Source organism: Trichosurus vulpecula, chromosome 3, assembly GCF_011100635.1.
Source record: "Trichosurus vulpecula isolate mTriVul1 chromosome 3, mTriVul1.pri, whole genome shotgun sequence".
In the NCBI taxonomy this organism is placed as follows: Eukaryota; Metazoa; Chordata; class Mammalia; order Diprotodontia; family Phalangeridae; genus Trichosurus; species Trichosurus vulpecula.
The window spans coordinates 106,116,889-106,134,010 of record NC_050575.1 but is presented as its reverse complement, the minus strand read 5'-3'; the positions used below and the strand labels follow the sequence as shown (position 1 = coordinate 106,134,010).

Here is a 17,122-nt window from a genome sequence, read left to right as displayed (position 1 = left end):
TAATTAATTCATTTTAGTTTTCAGCATTCACTTCCATAAGAGTTTGAGTTTTCAATTTTCTCCCCCTCCCCCTTCCCTCTCCTCCCCCCGCCCCGAGATGGTCGTGCGATCTGATGTAGGCTCCACATATATGTTCATATTAAATATATTTTTACACTAGTCGTGATGTAAAGAAGAATAAGAAGCAATGGGAGGAACCACAAGAAAGAAGAAACAAAAGAAAACAACAAAAGAAAAGGGGGGCAAATAGTGTGCTTCCGTCTGCTTTCAGATTCCAGAGTTCTTTCTCTGGATGTGGATAGCGTTTTCCAGAGCTCCTCATTTCTTATAGCTCAGTAGTATTCCATCACAATCGTATACCACAGCTTGTTCACCCATTCCCAAGTTGATGGGCACCGCTGCAATCTCCAGTTCTTTGCCACCACAGAGAGAGCTGCTATATACATTTTAGAACAGACAGGTTCTTTTCCCTTTCCCCTAAATCATCTTTGGAAATAGGCCTACATCAGGAGCTTCTCTCTTCCCCAGCAACATCTTTTGGGGCCAGGACCACACTAGGACACATAAACTCTTTTGTTTTTAAAATTTCTTTAGAATTTAAAAAAATGGTGAACTTAACAAACACCAAATATAACAAACATTTCCTTATAGTAGAACACAATAACAAGAAAGAAGATGATGCCTAGAAGCTTAGTACTGGAAGAGCCCTTAGAGACCATTTGCTTCACCCCTCCTCCCACCCCCCATTTATAGATTATAAAACCTGCCCCTGTATGGGGACTTGCTCAGGGTGGCAGAGAGAATTAGTGGGAGGCCTAGGAGTTTTAACTCGATTCCCCTGATTTCCATTTTAAGGCCCTTTTCACTAAATCCAATGGTCTCCCCTTGCTCCTTGGTTGGTTGGTTGTTGGGTCAGTAGATTTGGGGACATTGTGTGAAATGGTTGCTGCTTAGGGCTGTATGGTTTGCTTAGGAGGGCTGTCCCACGTCTTCTATAAACATCTTTCAGGCCAGGGTGTCTTATGTGTACTTGGTATTGTTGGCCCCTGCTTTTGAAGTGCTCTAAGCATGAGGACGGCCCTTCTGAGGGTGCACTCAAGCACCGTGGATTTTCTGGCCCTGTGGCTTTGCATATGCCTGAGCTGTCAGTTTGGCTTACCCCGGCAGGTAGGGAGCTTAGCCTGGGCTGAAGAAGAAAAGCCAGGGCCCTGAGGAGATGGTGGGAAGTGGTTCTGGCTGTGGAGGGAGTGGGAGAGAGCTCTGGCTGGCACAGGCCGACAGCTGGGGGCGGCGGGGAGATTACCCGGCCGAGGGCCTTGTACCTGTTGGGTCACTGCAACCTAGACAGCCATCCTTCCCAGATGCGGAGAGCTTTGATTCCTAAAATATGTATATTTCTTTTTCTTTTTTTAAACTTAAAAAAAAGATGCTATTTTCAGCTAGGTTTGTGAGGTAGAAGGAAACACTATCCCAAACCTAAGGTGGGAGCAACTGGTCACCTGCACCTCCCCTCTTCCGCTGGGGCTCAGAGCTTCCCACAATCGTGTGTGTGTGTGTGTGTGTGTGTGTGTGTGTGTGTGTGTGTGTGTTTTGTGTGCCTGTATGTAGGTATGTGTGCATTTGCAGCTGGGATGTGTGTGAATGTAACTGGGAGTGCTCTGTGTGTGTGTGTGTGTGTGTGTGTGTGTGTGTGTGCCTGTATGTATATATGCTTGTAGATATGTGCCTCTCTTAGGTCAAATGACTTTAGGAGAGACTCTAGGCTAGTATTTCCTACTGCTTGGTAGACCTGATGAGAAAATGCATTTTTAGAAATAGCATTTCCCATGAGGAAATTCATGGCCCTCCGTCTGTACAGGTAGGGAACTGGGGTGTTGGTTTTTCTCCTCTTTGTTACAAGGTAAGGCTCACTTGGTGGGAAGCAGTATGTGAGTAAGAGTGCAGTTCCTTTTGTGTGTGGGTCTGGCCAGATGACTGCTGAGGTCACTTCCACCTCTCAAATTCCGTGATTCTCTAGTTATATTCAGAAATTACTATGATATAAATACAAAAGGCATCAGTTAAACTTTGATTTTAAAAAATAGCTAGCATTCATCCTTCTCCCTCTCACCCCCCAGGGGATTCATGGATTGATTCTTAGGGTGTCAATGACTTGCTGGATATGAATTTGTACTTTGTTTCTCCGTAGAATGTAAATCTTACTGGGTTATCCAGAGGGCCTTACTTTCTGTTAAGAATCACGTCTTCATTTGGACTTTGTGCGGTTATATCTTCCTTGACAGTGTTGAACACCTTTGGCAAACATCCATCTCCGTTTTATGCCTCACTTGATATTCTTCATCGGACTTTTGTTGAACAACGTTATTTCTGTGGTCACATCTATCAAGGAGTCTCATATGATCTTAACATTGCCTGGGGGCCACTTCTGGTTGAAGGAGAGCCTTTTAGATTCTCACATTTTGCTCTTCAGAGTCCAAATGCTTTCTTTGTAATCAGTAAATATGCCAGGACCTTGTATTATCTTTATGTCTCAGTCAGTTGTATGGCTGTGGTCTGTAACAGACATTCAACTACCAAAACTTGCCTATTTACTTCTCATATATATTTTCATTAAGGGAACCTTCGATGACCATTCCCATGAAGATTTTATGGAGCTGAGAAAGTAGGTATGTGGATTGTCAGCTACTGCTGTCATCTTGGTTACCCTTTTTTTGGGTAATGATACAGTCCACATTCTTTTTTCATTCTTTTGAGATCTCTGAAGTATTTTGAAAATTGGTTCTTGTGGATGGCTTTTCAATTGTGCTACCTAACAAGAGTTTCAACTCTGTCAGGTCTAGCTGTTTTCCTGACTTAATTTTTTTGAAGTATTTCCTCTTAGTATGTCAAGTAACCAGGTGCTTTAGTCCAAATGGGATGGTATGTGTTCTTTTATGTCAAATTCGAACTCGTTATGTCCAAAACAGAACCCAGTATCTTTCCTACTAATTGAACTCTTCTTACAAACTTCACTGTATTTATCGAGGGCACTATTATCCTACCAGTCATTCAGGTTTGCAGCCTTGGTGTCACCTTGAGCCCAGAGGCCTTGAGACTAGCATTGCACCCAGCCCAGGGCCTTCAGTCACTATCCTGGGTAATAACCCCTGTGGACATGAAGCCTGGCAATTGTTCCTACAGGTGCGATGGCCACATCTATTGAGGACTTGGGAAAAAAAGTATTTAGCACCAGAGTTCTTGGCGCTATCAAATGGTTCAACATCAGGAAATGATGCAGTATTATTAGTGGAGATGGCATTAAAGAAAAGGCATTTCCGTCTTCTTTGTGATGTGCCCTAGCACCCTGGGACCTCTCCATCTGACTTGCAGCTGAAACCTTCTATACGTGTTGTTTCCTCCATTAGTCCTTTTTATTTGTATCTCTACCACTCAGCTCAGTGCTTTGCAGATAGTAAGTACTGGGCAAGTCATTTCACCCTATTAGCCTCAGTTTCCTCATCTGTAAATCGTGAGCTGGAGAAGGAAATGGCAAAGCACTTCAGTGTCTTTGTCAAGAAAACCCTAAATGGAGCCAGGAAGAGTCAGGCACGACTAGAAAATGACTCAACAACAAACAACAGTACTTAATGCTTTATTCCTAACTTTTTCCTCAGCTCTTCATTTTCATTCACCTTACTTATCCAATTAGTTGCTGACTTGTCATTTCTCCCTCTGCATCCCTTGTATCCATCTCTTTTGTTGCACTCGTATGGTCGCTAGCTTAGTTCAGATCGTTATCATGTCTTACTTGGACTACTACACTAGTCTTCCAGTGGTCTCCCAGCTTCAAAGCTCTCTCTATTCTAGCAGTATTGTCCACTTGGCTCTCAGAGTGATTTTCTAAAGCATAGGTTGGATCATGGTACTCCTGCTGGAATTACTTGGTCAACTCCAGTAGCTCCATGTTACCCCTAGGATCAATTAGAAACTTACCTTTTTGGTATTTAAAGCCTTTTCCAACCTGGTCCTAAACTACCTTTCTAGCCTTATTACACATTCCTTACAGGATCACAGTATTTGAGAGTTGGGAATGGACTTTGGTGGCCATCTATTCCAACCCATACCTGAAAGGAATTCCTGCTATGATGTACTCAACAAATAGTCACCCAGCCACTGCTTGGAGAAATCCAAGGAGAGAAAACTTACTACCTCTTCAGGCAACCTGCTCAATTTTTGGACAGGTCTAATTGTTGGGTTGCTACCTCTTTGCATCTTCTACCCACTGTTCCCGTTTTCCTCTGGAGGCAAATAGAACAAGCCCAATTACTCAACTATATGACAACCCTTCAGAAACTTGGCAACAACTAACATCTCTCTTTTTTTTTCTTGAGTGGGGAAGGCAAGGCAGTTGGGGTTAAGTGACTTGCCCAAGGTCACACAGCTGGTAAGTGTGTCAAGTGTCTGAGGCTGGATTTTAACTCTGGTTCTCCTCACTCCAGGGCTGGTGCTCTATTCATTGCACCACCTAGCTGCCTCCAAAACTAGTATCTCAACCTCAATCTCCACCCGCTTCCTACCATCTTGTCTTCTCCTTCAGTGATCCTCATAGAACGTAGACTTAAGACTTTTCACCATCCTGATTGCCCTCCTCTGGATACTCTCCAGTTTACCCAGAACTGAGCACAGTATTCCAGATGAGGTCTCACAGAAGCAGAGTGCAATGGGACTCTCTGTTTCTGGAAGTTCTGTGACTCAGTGAAGCTCAAGACTGAATTAGCTTCTTCTGGTTGCTATATCACATTGTTGACTCATATTGAGCTTGTAGTCCACTGAAGCCTCTAAATCTTTTTCAGAACATCTGCTGTCTAGCTCTGCCTTCTCCATCTTCTGCTTGCAAAATTGATTTTTTGGACCTAAGCATAAGACTTTGCATTTGTTTCTACTGAATATCATCTTATTTGATTTAGCCTACTCCTTTAGATTGTCAAGATCTTTTTACATCTTAACTGCCATCCTGTGTGTTAGATATCCTTGTTAGCTGTGTGTCATCTCCAAATTTGATGAGTGTGCTATCTGTGCCATTTACTCAAGTTACTGATTGCATCATTGGAGCAAACACATGCCAGCTCATTGTAACCACCACTTCTCCTTTCCAGAGGTTCACCCAACATCTTTTCATGACTTATTTTAGAATTTCTGTAGGAATTGAAGTCAGGCTCCCTACCCTGTAACTTGTAGACTATTTTCTCTTCCTCTTTTGAAAATCAGGACCTTTGCCCTTCTTCAGTCTTGTGGCACGTTTTCCGTTTTCCTTGGTCTTTCAGATATCACTGCTGGAGGCTCGGCAGTCACATCGGCTGGTTCTTGCGGTCCCTGAGGATGTGGGCCGGATGATGTGAATTCAGTCAAGGTATCTCTTTGCTTATCTTGGGTGTCAACTCCCTATTATTTTTGTTCTATCATTTCTAGTCTTGGCCTGCCCGATAATCATGGTAGTCCCCACAGAGCTTCCATGCCTACCAATGCCTACCAATTTAATCTCTTCCTTGCTTGCTGATAATTGTTGTGTGCGTTAGAATTCAAGAATGTCAGAACTGGAAGGCACCCATTAAAGGTCATCGAGTTCAACCCCCTCATTTCATTTTATTTTTAGATTGAAATTTTATTGATGCCTTTTGTTTTTACATCAGTCATTTCTAGATATGCCTCTTCCACCCTACTCCTCTAAAATGAGCCTTCTTTTGTGAAAAAGGAGAAACAGCTAAGCCAAACAAAGGAAGTGACCATGGTCATTGTGTGTGACATTCTGCACACATAGCCCCCCCACCTCTCCAAGCAGCATCAGTCATTACCAAAAGCTCTGTATCCAGACCTTTGGGCTTCATTTGAGTAGTTTTTTTTTCATCATGTATGTTGTTTTCTTGGTTCTGCTTACTTCACTCTGCATCAGTTTGTAGAAGATTATCCATGTTGCTCTGAAATTCTCACAGTCACTTCCTAGATTGTAATAATACACCACAGTTTCTTCAACTGTTTTCCAGTTGATGGGTGTCTGCTTTGTTTCTAGTTGTTTCTGCTAGAAGAACGTGTGCTGCTGTGAAGGTTTAGCTCTATATGGAGCCTTTCTTTTTTGTCTTTGAACTCCTCCTAATCCCTTCATTTTACAGAAAAGGAAGCTGTGGCCCAAAAAGTCTAAGATACTTGCCCAGGGGTGGGGAACCTGCAGCCTGGAGGCCACACATGGCCTTCTAAGTCCTCGGGTGTGGCCTTTTGACTGAGTCCAAGTCTTACAAAACAAATTCTTTCATTAAGGGGATTTGTTCTGTGAAGTTTGGATTCAGTCAGAGGGCTGCACTTGAGGACCTAGAGGGTCACGTGTGGTTACCCATCCCCGTACTTGTCTGTTCACATGGCTAAAATTGTTGAACTAGAGGGCAGCATCTCACATCTTCAGGTAGCATCACAAGTGCGAATCCTCCAATCCCAGTCCTTTGCCTGAGCTCTGACAAGAGCATGGTCCAGGAGCTGACCATGGCTACCCTCTCCTAGTTGGCCCCGGCTTGTTTGACAGCTTGCCTACCATGATGCTTATGCGTGTACTTTGAGCCAGTGTGCCTGGAGTCTCTGACATGGGTAGGAAAGCATCTGCAGAGAGGTGGTAGATAGACCAAATGGTCAGTCAGATACATGTTTCTGTGGACCATACATGATTATGTATATTTGTTTTGAAGATTTTCTTTTTTTTTTCTTCAAGAGGGAAAATCAAATTAATATATAATATATAAATAAAATAAATTCTTATTGAAAAAAATTAATCTAAAAAAAGGAAAGCAGCCATAGAACCCCTTGTGATTGGAAAAAGCCCACCATGATTTTTAACACAGTGTATCTGTGCTCCATGGTAGAGGCCAGTGTGTCTGTGGCACTTGGCTGGGGAAGGGGAGCAGTGGTCATGGTATCCATTGCCTCTGGTGTGGGGTTATCTTGAGGGTGACTTCTAAACCCCAGGATTTAGGTCAGCAGGTCGGTAGTCTGTGATGTGGATCAGCCTTTTTCTAGTCTATGTTACGGGTCATGGAGTCCATAGTTATTGGAATGGCACCATATGTTTTGATAGTTTGTTGCTGGGTTCTTCTGTTCCTTCCCCTGGAAGAGGAGTTAATTGGGTCGTTGTGCTATGGGAAACTAGAAGGGGGCTGGGAGGTGGGCAGGATGTGGGTTTGAGGTACCAGGGCCTCATGCCCTCCCCCAGGCCCAGCTTGCAGTTCTGAGGAGAATATGCTTCCTTCCGGTCGGGGCTGAGGCTGAACCCCATTTCCCCCCTGGAGGACGGAGGCTGTTCCAGGGGGCTTTTCTTTTGCTCTTTGGCACGATGAAGGCTCTTTGGAACAGGATCTGACAAGAGGGGATGTCCCGTGGGTTTGAGGGAATGAGGGTTTTCAAGGAGTCACTGCATCTGGGAGGATCTCTGGGTAATTGAGAGCTCTGAGGCCTGTTAGGGCTTTTTTCCTTTTCTGCTTTGTATAAACTTCAGTTTCCTCATCTCTGCAGTGGGGAACATTGTTGCCTTCTCCCCATTTTCTGGAGATGGAGACAAGAAGGAGATGGCAGGTAATATGCCTGGGCTCAGTAATACTAATTCTCAAAAGTTCTCAAACGTTGAGTAAACAGAAATTTGTGGCTCCATTTTAAAAGCACTCTGAAAGTGGAGCATTCTTATGCTTTGCTTTTTTTTTAAATTTAAATTCTTCAAAAATTTTATTTTTTATTAGAAATTGAATAGTAAGCATCAGTATAAACAACTAAACTTGCTTAGTAACTGTTCACATGTAAAGTAATTTTCATAAAGCGTCCTAATGCTTCTTCAGTCCCTCCCAGGAGACTAAGTCCCCTATCAATATTCTTTGACCATTCATTCTCAATGACTTTTTCTTGTATGATTACAATTAAGTGAACTCCATTATTCTGGTGCCCCTTTTTTATTTTACATTATTTCAGAAAAGTCTTACTGGATTTCTTTGTTTTCCTCATAATCGCCCCTATTTGCTTCACTGTATTCCATTATTACATTAACATACCACAATTTGAACATTCCCCTATTAGTAGACACTTAGATTGCTTGCAGTTTTTTTGTAATTACATATAATGCTTCTGTGAAGTCTTTGAGCAGATAGTTCTTTTTGGTCTCGTTTTTGGGAACGCTTATAAGTGTATTCCTGGCAGAAATTAGGTTTCAAAGGTGTGATTATCTTTGTAACTTTTGCTGCAGACTGCCTGGACTGCTTTCCCGAAAGATTCTAAAGCTGTCCATCCTGTTAGCAGTGAATGGGCATACCTGTTTATTTAAAAATGAACTAGCACTGAGTTTTTAATTCTCTTTCCCAGTTTGATGTGGTGTAGTAGATAGAGAGCCGGCCTGGAAACCAGGAAGATGTGGGTTTAAGATCTGTGTGTGACCTTGGTGAAGTCACTTATCTAGGTGCTGTAGGCAACTCCTTAAGGCTCTTAAGCTCAAGAGAATGTGCCAGCCTCTATGGGAAGAGGGAGCTTCGTCATCATTCCGTAGACCATGGGAATCATGGGTCCCATTCCTCTTCCCTGTTTGGTGGTGACTCTGTTGTTTTTGATTACTAGTGACGTTGGAGTGTTCATACTGTGTCTCCTCCTTTGAAAGTCGTCCATATCCATTGACCATTGATCCCTTGTGGAGGTGGGATCATTTTAATTTTTGGTAAAGTGAAGAGCCTTTGGCACCACCTTCTCTGTGAGCCAAGTTTGCCATAAGTGAAGTAGGCCTTGAATACCAGTGGGACCAAATAGAACATCTCTCTTACCTCATAACAGGAAGAGAAGGAGTTAGTAGAAAAACCGGAGGGTGCAGTGGTGGGGGCCTGGACTTGCATGTACTCACTGCGTGACTTTGAGTAAATCCGTTACCTTTTCTAAGCCTCAGTTTTCCTCATGTATAAAATTGGGTTTCATAATCTTTTCCCCAGCCTACCTCCTGGGGTTATTATGTGGAAGACACTCACGACTCACAGGGTGTCTCCACAGCTGGAACAGCGTTTAACTTTATTTTTTTAGTATTTTATTTTCCCCAATTACATGTAAACACAATCTTCAACATTCATTTTAAAAGTTGAGTTCCCAATTCTCTCCCTCCCTTCCCACCCCCCTTATTGAGAAGGCAAGCAATTTGATATAGGTTATGCAAGCGTAGTCACAGCATTTAATTCTTTAATTATTTTTGCCAGTTTGCTGGGTTACAAGAGAGGTGTGGTGACCTTGAGGTGTCATAGACACTGCCCAGGACATCAAGAAAGATGCCTTCTGGTGACTCTCCAAGGGCAGGAAGGCTCCTGGGGCCCTGGTGGCTGGTGGGCTCCTTCGGCCTCCTTTTGGGTTGGTTACTGTGTGCTGGGAGCATTTGCAGATCTCTGGGCCGCCCAAACATTCCTGTATGGGGGAGGAGGAGCAAGGTTTGCACAAGAAGAGAGGTCTTCTGTTTCAAAGGTGTTTAGTAGTGGTTTCACATTGAGTGAGTAGGGAGTTGACACTCAGTGGCTCCTGCCCTTTGAAGTTGCCCTCGGCGGAGGTTGGTTCTCTCTCCCGGTCTGTCCCCACCCATCTGCTCCCTCCCCTGGATTTCCTCTCCTCCCAGTCCAGACCCCTGTCTCTGCCCTCCTGGTGTGCCTGCTTTTAAACATTGTTATTGGTATCACTAACAACTCTTGTTTACACAGGCCTTTGAGGCGGCTGAGGGCTTTCTCCACTGAGAAATGTGAATGCCCACTTCTGTGGGGCTGCAAGGTTAATGCGGTTTATTTCTTACAGTAGCCTCATGAGATAGAGAGTACAGAGATTGTCACCCATACTTTTCAGCTGGTGAAGCTGACCTTCATAGAGGATGACTGATTTATCGAAGGTCACTCTCAGCCAGTAAACAGCAGAACCCGGATTCACATTCGGATCTTCTGACTTGCATTCCAGGGCTTGCTCACTGTATTAGCATGCCCTTTGTTTTGTTCAGGATGGGGTGAAGGAGTGATTGATGGTTTGAGGTCATGGTGGAGGCGGGAATCAGAGGGGATCAAGAGAACTGGGGCGGGGTGTGGCAGGGCAGAAGAGGGCTGCTGAGAAGCTGGAGGGCCAGCTGGTCCTCTGAGAATGAAGGGAAGGAGGAAAGGATAGAGAAGGGAAACAGCCCATAAGAGCTTTTCAGATGGGGAGAGAAGTTGAGTGTGTATGGGGGTCCTGTCAGATGACCTACATCTTTCCAATAAAGTGGAAATCCTTGGGAAATGGGACCATGGGAGTTTGGACTTGACCTTGAGAGAGAGAGAGAGAGAGAGAGAGAGAGAGAATTATTTACAGCAGGGGCTGCTTGGGATGTGATTGGGAACGAACCAGAGACGAATCAGGGATTGTCTGTCACAGTGAGGGCCCAGCCTGGGCAGAGAGGAAGAGTTTGGATCAGCCCAGCTTGTTACCTGGGCCTGAGGACAGGACTGTTCTGTCTGACCCTGGGTAGTGGCCTTGTAGGACTGGAGATTGAGAGCTGGAAGGGACCTCAGAGGCCATTGGGTTCAGCCTCAGTATTTTACAGAACAGGAAACTGAGGCCCAGAGAGGGAGTAAGTGCAGAGCTTGGCATTCTGTCTTGGTTCGTATGGCTCCAAATCTAGTGTTCTTTCTGCTGTGCCGCACTGTCCCTCACTGTCCCTCACTGGCTGAGTGCAGAGGCCTGTGAAGCCAAATGGCTGATGGACTGGAGGGAGAAGGGGGAGGTAGAGGGAGGGTGGGCCTAGGAGAGTGGAAAAGGTCCTTCAGTATAATGAAAAGCTTTGTAGCAATCGTCATTGTCCAATCGTGTCTAACTCTTCATGACCCCATCGACCATCCTGTCCGTGGAGTTTTCTTGGCAAAGATAAGAGTTTGCCATTTCCTATTCCAGTAGATTAAAGCCAAGGTTAAGTGACTTACCCAGGGTCACATAGCTAGTTAGTGTCTGAGGCTGGATCCTGATTCTAGGCTCAGCACTCTAGCCTGCGCCACCTCGCTGCCTCCTAGGCAAATAGAAGTTAAGTGATTTACCCAAGGTCACACAGCTAGTAAGTAGCTGAGGCAGGATTTGAACTCTTTCTGGTTCTGGGTTCAGTGTTCTATCCACTGTGCCACCCAGCTGCCTCTATGGTCCCATCCTATAATTCAGTAAACATTTATTAAATGACTACCATGTGTATTTTCTTTAAGAGTTTGTGATCACAGGTTGCTCTGAGGGCAAAGAGTGGATTCTTTGAGTGCGAGTCAAGAGAAAAAGGAGATTAGACCAAGAGATATCGGGGGCTTAAGATCTTGTAGCATTTCCCAGGGATGGCCCTGTGTGGCTGACATGCCTAATGGGGAATAGTGGTAGGAGAGGATCTGGGGTTCCTAGGCATACTTCTAGCAACTGGATATTCTCTGGGGAGGCCTCACCCTGACCTTCGTTCCTTTACATGTTATCGTCTGTGCTCCTGTTCCCCTGGCAGTCTCTCTCTGTTCTTTCCATTAGCATCTGGGTCAGGGCCTCTGTTCTCATACACTCAGAAAGTTTTAATGTTCAGACCCATTTGGGGTTCAGAGAATATCTCAAGGCAAGAGGTCTGTGGTAAAATAGAGAATAGCACTGACTGATCCATGTCCCCATCTTGAATCCTGACCTGCTAACTGCCCCATCCATCCCTGTTCATGGGTACTTGGGTCTTCTAGTTCTGGTTTGAGGCAAGAAGGGGAGGCAGACCGGGAGGACAGTGCAGAAAAGAAGAGCCCTTCCTTGCTGGGACATGTTTGGTCCCTCCTGTTGGCTGAAATTGCTTTGTTATTCAACCTATTTTAGAGCTCAGTTTGACCCCTTCTCCAGGGCCACTCCTGTGGGGTGACTCTGGGATGAAAGTTCTGGTTGGGCTCTGGGAAGCCTTAGTGGCACTATGATCTGAGGAATGCCAAGAAGTCACCTCCTGAACCTGCTACCAGCATCTCCCACTCTAGGAATTTCCGAAATTCCACCATTAAAGTGTCATTCCCATGGGGTAAGATTCGCTCTCTCCAAGGTCTTCTTTTAAAAGGCAAGCCCAACCCTAGAGGAAGCTGACACTCATTCCTCTAAACCTTAGGGTGATTGGATTTCTCAGCAATTTTGCTTCCTCCCTGTGGGAAGGCAGGGGGCCAGGAGCACAGGAAGAAGGCACGAAGGGGGGAGGCCCAGCCCCAGCTGGCCTCCCTAAAGCTCCCTTAGCTCAGAGGACAAATCTTCTTTCTCTTAGCATGTTTGTGAGACATATTTATAGCCTCCATGGTGTTTGCCTCCTACCTGAGGTTTGGGTGGGGTGGGTTGAGCTCTCTCTCCTTGGCCACCGACTGCCTCCCACCAAACCAGAAGCTTGTAGAGCAAGGGGAAGAAGAGATGTGTTGGGGGACATTTGTAGCTCCTCATTCTCAGCCCTCTTGTATAGCAAGAAATCAGCCCATCCCCATGCTCCCACCCTCCGCCCCCAGCCCAAACACCACACAGAATCATGACTATTGGTTGGGGTTTGTCGTTCAGAAGTACCTTGTGTTGAGAAAAAATGACTCACAAAGTGTCACTCACACTGCCCTCCCCCCTCCCCCCCACCCCCAGTTTTTCTCAGGCATCTCCTCACCTGACTCTGCTCCCTGGGCATCTGAAGGGGGGAGGGTCAGGTCATGGGTAGGCATCAAGAGTCACTATGGCTCCCTCTTAGCCCAAGGAGAAGCTCCTGAGCCCAGCAGCCTTGGAGAGGCTCCTGTCTAGTTGTTGGGCCCAGTCACGGCCGGTCTTTGCATCGATCTGGGCTTGAGAACCAGAAGGAATGCCTGCTTCTGCTTTTTCAAGCAGTCTGTGAGATCCAGGGCTGGAAGGGGCTTTGTACTATAGAGAGGGAAACTGAAGCCCAGAGAGAAAAGGGCCGTGCCGTGCCTGGGCACGTTATAAGTAGCAAGGTGAGGATTTGAATTTAGCTCCTCAGACTCACAGTCATCGTTCTTTCCACCAGGCCATGCCAAATGGGGAGAGGGGTGCTTTTGGCAGGGGTTATAATTACAGCAATCTTTTGTTTATTGATTTTGTTTTGTCTTTAAAAAAAATGATGGTCTTGTTTCGTTTTACAAAACCTTCATTTCTGAACATATCCTTCCTCTCTCTGTTCAGTGAAACCGTTCCTGGTACCAAAAAAGAAAAAAAAGGAACAAGGCAGGTCAGCAAAACAAACAACGTGGCCGAGTCTGACAGTCTGTACAGTATCACACACCCATAGTCCCCCACCTCCTCAGAGCAGGGAGGGACGTGCATTTTCTCAGCTCTTTTCTAGGGTCAAGTGCACAATGGCCTTTAAAAAAATCTCTATTGTTATTTTGTTTTTATATCCCCAAAATTTCCTTCTGCGGCCCTCTCCCTTCTCCCCCAGCTTTCCCATAGAGCAAAGTGTGTTGTTTTTTATGAAAAAAAACAAAAGAGGAAGAAGAGGAAAAAGCATCAGCTAAATCAGTCAGATATTTTTAAAAATCCCACAATTTGTACAGTATTCTACGCCCGTGGACTCCCCACCTCTGTGGGGGGGAGGTGCACAATGAGGTCATTTCTACATAGTCTCCTACACACTCAGTGCCTTTGCTCATGCAGTTTCTTCTATTGGGAACACTCCTCCTCACCTTCAACCATATTTCACCTGTCCTTCTAGGCTCACCTTGTAGAGTCACAGAGGTTTGGAAGTTGGAAAGAGCCTTCAAGTTTACCTGGTCGAACTCCCCCAGCCCCATGAGGGCAGCCCCTTAGATAAATGAAAAGATGTTGTGGCTAAGTAGAAAAGATGGTGTGTCTGGAGTCAGGGACCTTGGTTTTAATGCTGCCACTCGCTGCCTTTGTGACTGGTCCTGATGAACTTCTGGCACCAAAGCCGTGATCTTACAACACCTTCGGTCCTTCAGTGGTAGTGGGCGGGGGGCAGGGGGCTGGGCTGTTAATGTCGCTCACAAAGAATCCCATACCTTTAGAAACTCTCTTCTTATTGCACCACACAGTGATTGGTCTCTTTCTTCTCAGAACTCAGAATTTCCGAGAGTTGGGAGGAACTTCAGAGTTAATCTAGTCCAGGGGTGGGGAAGCTGTGACCTTGAGGCCACATGTGGCCTTCAAGTACAGCCCTTTGACTGAAGGATTCAAGGGGCCGCACTTGAGGGCCTAGAGGGCCACATGAAGTCTTGAAGCCACAGGTTCCTCATCCCCGATCTAGTCTAATCTATTCTTGGTCAGGAAGCCCTTCTCTGCCATCCCTGACAAGTGGTCATTCCAGCCCCTGCTTGGAGAACTTCTCTGATGGGGTACTTACTACTTCCCACGCCATTCCCTCCTACTTATGGATAGCTCGGGTTGTTATCGGCCTCTATGTTACTCCCAATTCTGCCCTCTGGGGCCAAGCCGAATGAGCCTCTAATCAACTTTTTTCCATGTGGAAAATCCCTAGTTTCCTTCATCTGTTCCTCATGTAGCCTGGTGCCATATAGTGTTTAGAACCATAGAGTTTAGTGCTAAATGTCATAGTATGAGGGCAGCTGGATGGTGCAGTGGGCAGAGCACCGGCCCTGGAGTCAGGAGGAACTGAGTTCAAATCCAGCCTCAGACACTTACAAACTTTGCCATCCTGAGCAAGTCACTTAACCCCAAATGTTATAGTGTGTGTAAACCTTATCTCTCTTACTGGAATACAGGCTTTTTGATAGCTGTGAATGTCTCTGTCAGTTTCACTTAGAGCTCCTAGTATAGAGATAGGCTTGTGGGAGGGTGGAGGAAGAGGGGACAGGCTTCAGTAAAAATGGTTGGTTGGGATCCTAGCCAAAAGGGACCTCAGAGGTCTTCTAGTTCACCCCTTTGACTTTACAGATGAAGACTTGCATACCCAGAGAGGAGAGGTAATGTCCCCAAGGTCACCAGGTGGTCAGCAGAAGATGAGACACTCCAGGCCCAGTCCTTAGATTCGAGATCCCAAATTCTTTCTAATTTGCCCCACCATCTCCTGGCTAGCAGTTGTCTAGAGCCAAGACAGTTGTGTAGTAGCTTTCTGAACTGACTTGGCTCTTTTCCTTTTCCACAGTTGATATTCGTGAAATCAAAGAGATCCGTCCCGGGAAGACCTCTCGAGACTTTGACCGTTACCAGGAGGACCCAGCCTTCCGGCCCGATCAGTCTCATTGCTTTGTCATCCTTTATGGCATGGAATTCCGCCTGAAGACTCTGAGTCTGCAAGGTGCGGGGGTGGGAGAGCCTGGATAGAGCCAGAAAGGGCAACGAAGCCTGGAGGGAGGGGAAGTGTGGGGATGGGGGCAGGCTGGGGCAGCCACAGCCTTGGGTCACCCTGCTTTCCCTTTGTCCCACAGCCACATCAGAGGATGAAGTGAACATGTGGATAAAAGGCTTGAACTGGCTTGTGACTGACACCATCCAGGCTGCCACACCGCTGCAGATCGAGAGGTACGGTCCCCACCAGCCTCTGGGCCAGCTGGCTTCTTGGTGTCCGAGGGTGAGGGGGATGTTAGGGAGGGACCATGGGGCAAGTTTCTTCCAAGATGTGGGAGACTCCAGGATTCACCAGTGTCTTGATGGTGACCCTATCACCTGATCCAAGCCAGGTGGCCTGAGGCCCTCTGAGCAGACAACCATCTCAAGCTGTGTGCTTTGTCTTAGATGGCTCCGGAAGCAGTTTTACTCAGTAGATCGGAATCGAGAAGACAGGTAAGTGTGGGACCCAGGGAGTGTGATGTTGTAAGGGAAGGTGGGTGACCTAGCTCCATGCCAAAGCCTGGGTTTGGGGAGCAGGGGGCTCGGTTCTTATACCTGGTGAGCTCTGTTTGTCCACAGCTGGAGCCTTGTTCATGGTGCAGATTTTATCTGCCTGAGGGTCACTGATACTTGCCTAGGCCAGCCCTCTGTTATCCCTGAGCAACTAGCCCTTCCCAGAACAGAAGGAACTTCCTTCCCATGGGCAGTAAGAGAATGTATCCCTTGGGACCTCCTGACTATCTGGTTATATTGAAATGTTCTGCCTGTAGGAGCTGGAGGGTAAACACAGATGCCCCACCCATACCTTTTCTGTAGCAAATCGGTTAATGAAAATAAATGGTATGCACCTTAAAGGGAATGGAATGTGTCACACAATTTAATTTAAATAGAATTTATTAGGCATCTACTAAGTACAAAGAATTGGGGATATAGATAGAAATTAACCATCTCTTCCATACTGCTGCTCCTCCCTTTCCCCCCAACACACACACACACACCCCAGTCCCTTCAACACTGTCCCCTCTTCCCTAAACACACGTACATGCGTGTGCACACACACACACTTCTTCTAAATCTCTCTGTGTAGTTTCTTTTTTCTTTTTTTAAATATTTTCCCACAATTACATGCATGTTAAAACAATTTTTTAAAAGTTCCAAATCCTATCTGCCCTCCCTCTCTTTCCTCCCCGCTTCCATGAGATGGTAAACAATCAGATATAGGTTGTACCTGTGCGGCTGTATGTAGTTTAGTTTAGCGTGGGAGTCTAGGTGAGTGTTCCTTGTAGGGTTGGTTGAGATGTTTGAAGTGGCGACTTGAAGGGTAACTAAGAGCATAGATAATTGGGGTCATTCCTCCCTCATAAGTTTCCTCATCTCAAAGATGAAGAATTTAGAATAGGTGTTCTCTGACACTGTGTGTTTTGTGTCCTGGGCTCCTTCTCAGCTCTGACAGTCAGTGATTTTACGTTCCTTCGTGCCCACATCCAGTCAGGCACCTCCTGTTCCTGGCCCTAGATTAGGGCCTTATTAACTTAGCCCTGGGGAGAGTAGAAATGGTGGTGGGTCCATGGAATGGGCACACAGGCTCATTGACCACAGGGTGAAGGATGAGGGGGGTGTCTTTTGTCGCCCCAGGATTTCTGCCAAGGATCTTAAGAACATGCTGTCCCAGGTCAACTACCGAGTTCCCAACATGCGGTTCCTGAGGGAACGGTTGACGGTAAGGGTTGTCTCCCAGTTCATTCAGGTCTGTCTGGTACTGGGCAGCAACGTGGAGCCCTGGGGTTCAGAATCAGTTCTGGCAGAGGAG

The 17,122-nt window shown here is 46.0% G+C and overlaps 1 protein-coding gene across 3 annotated transcripts in view; it reads left to right on the top strand.

The window, feature by feature from the left end:
- The window catches only part of PLCG1 (phospholipase C gamma 1), a 69,078-nt gene that overhangs the window by 27,409 nt on the left and 24,547 nt on the right, over window positions 1–17,122 (top strand). For all 3 annotated transcript variants that reach the window (XM_036748114.1, XM_036748115.1, XM_036748113.1), the window contains 4 exons: window positions 15,128–15,280; window positions 15,411–15,504; window positions 15,718–15,765; window positions 16,948–17,032. In XM_036748114.1, the coding sequence (XP_036604009.1) occupies window positions 15,128–15,280; window positions 15,411–15,504; window positions 15,718–15,765; window positions 16,948–17,032 (380 nt within the window). The remainder of the gene's footprint in view (window positions 1–15,127; window positions 15,281–15,410; window positions 15,505–15,717; window positions 15,766–16,947; window positions 17,033–17,122) is intronic.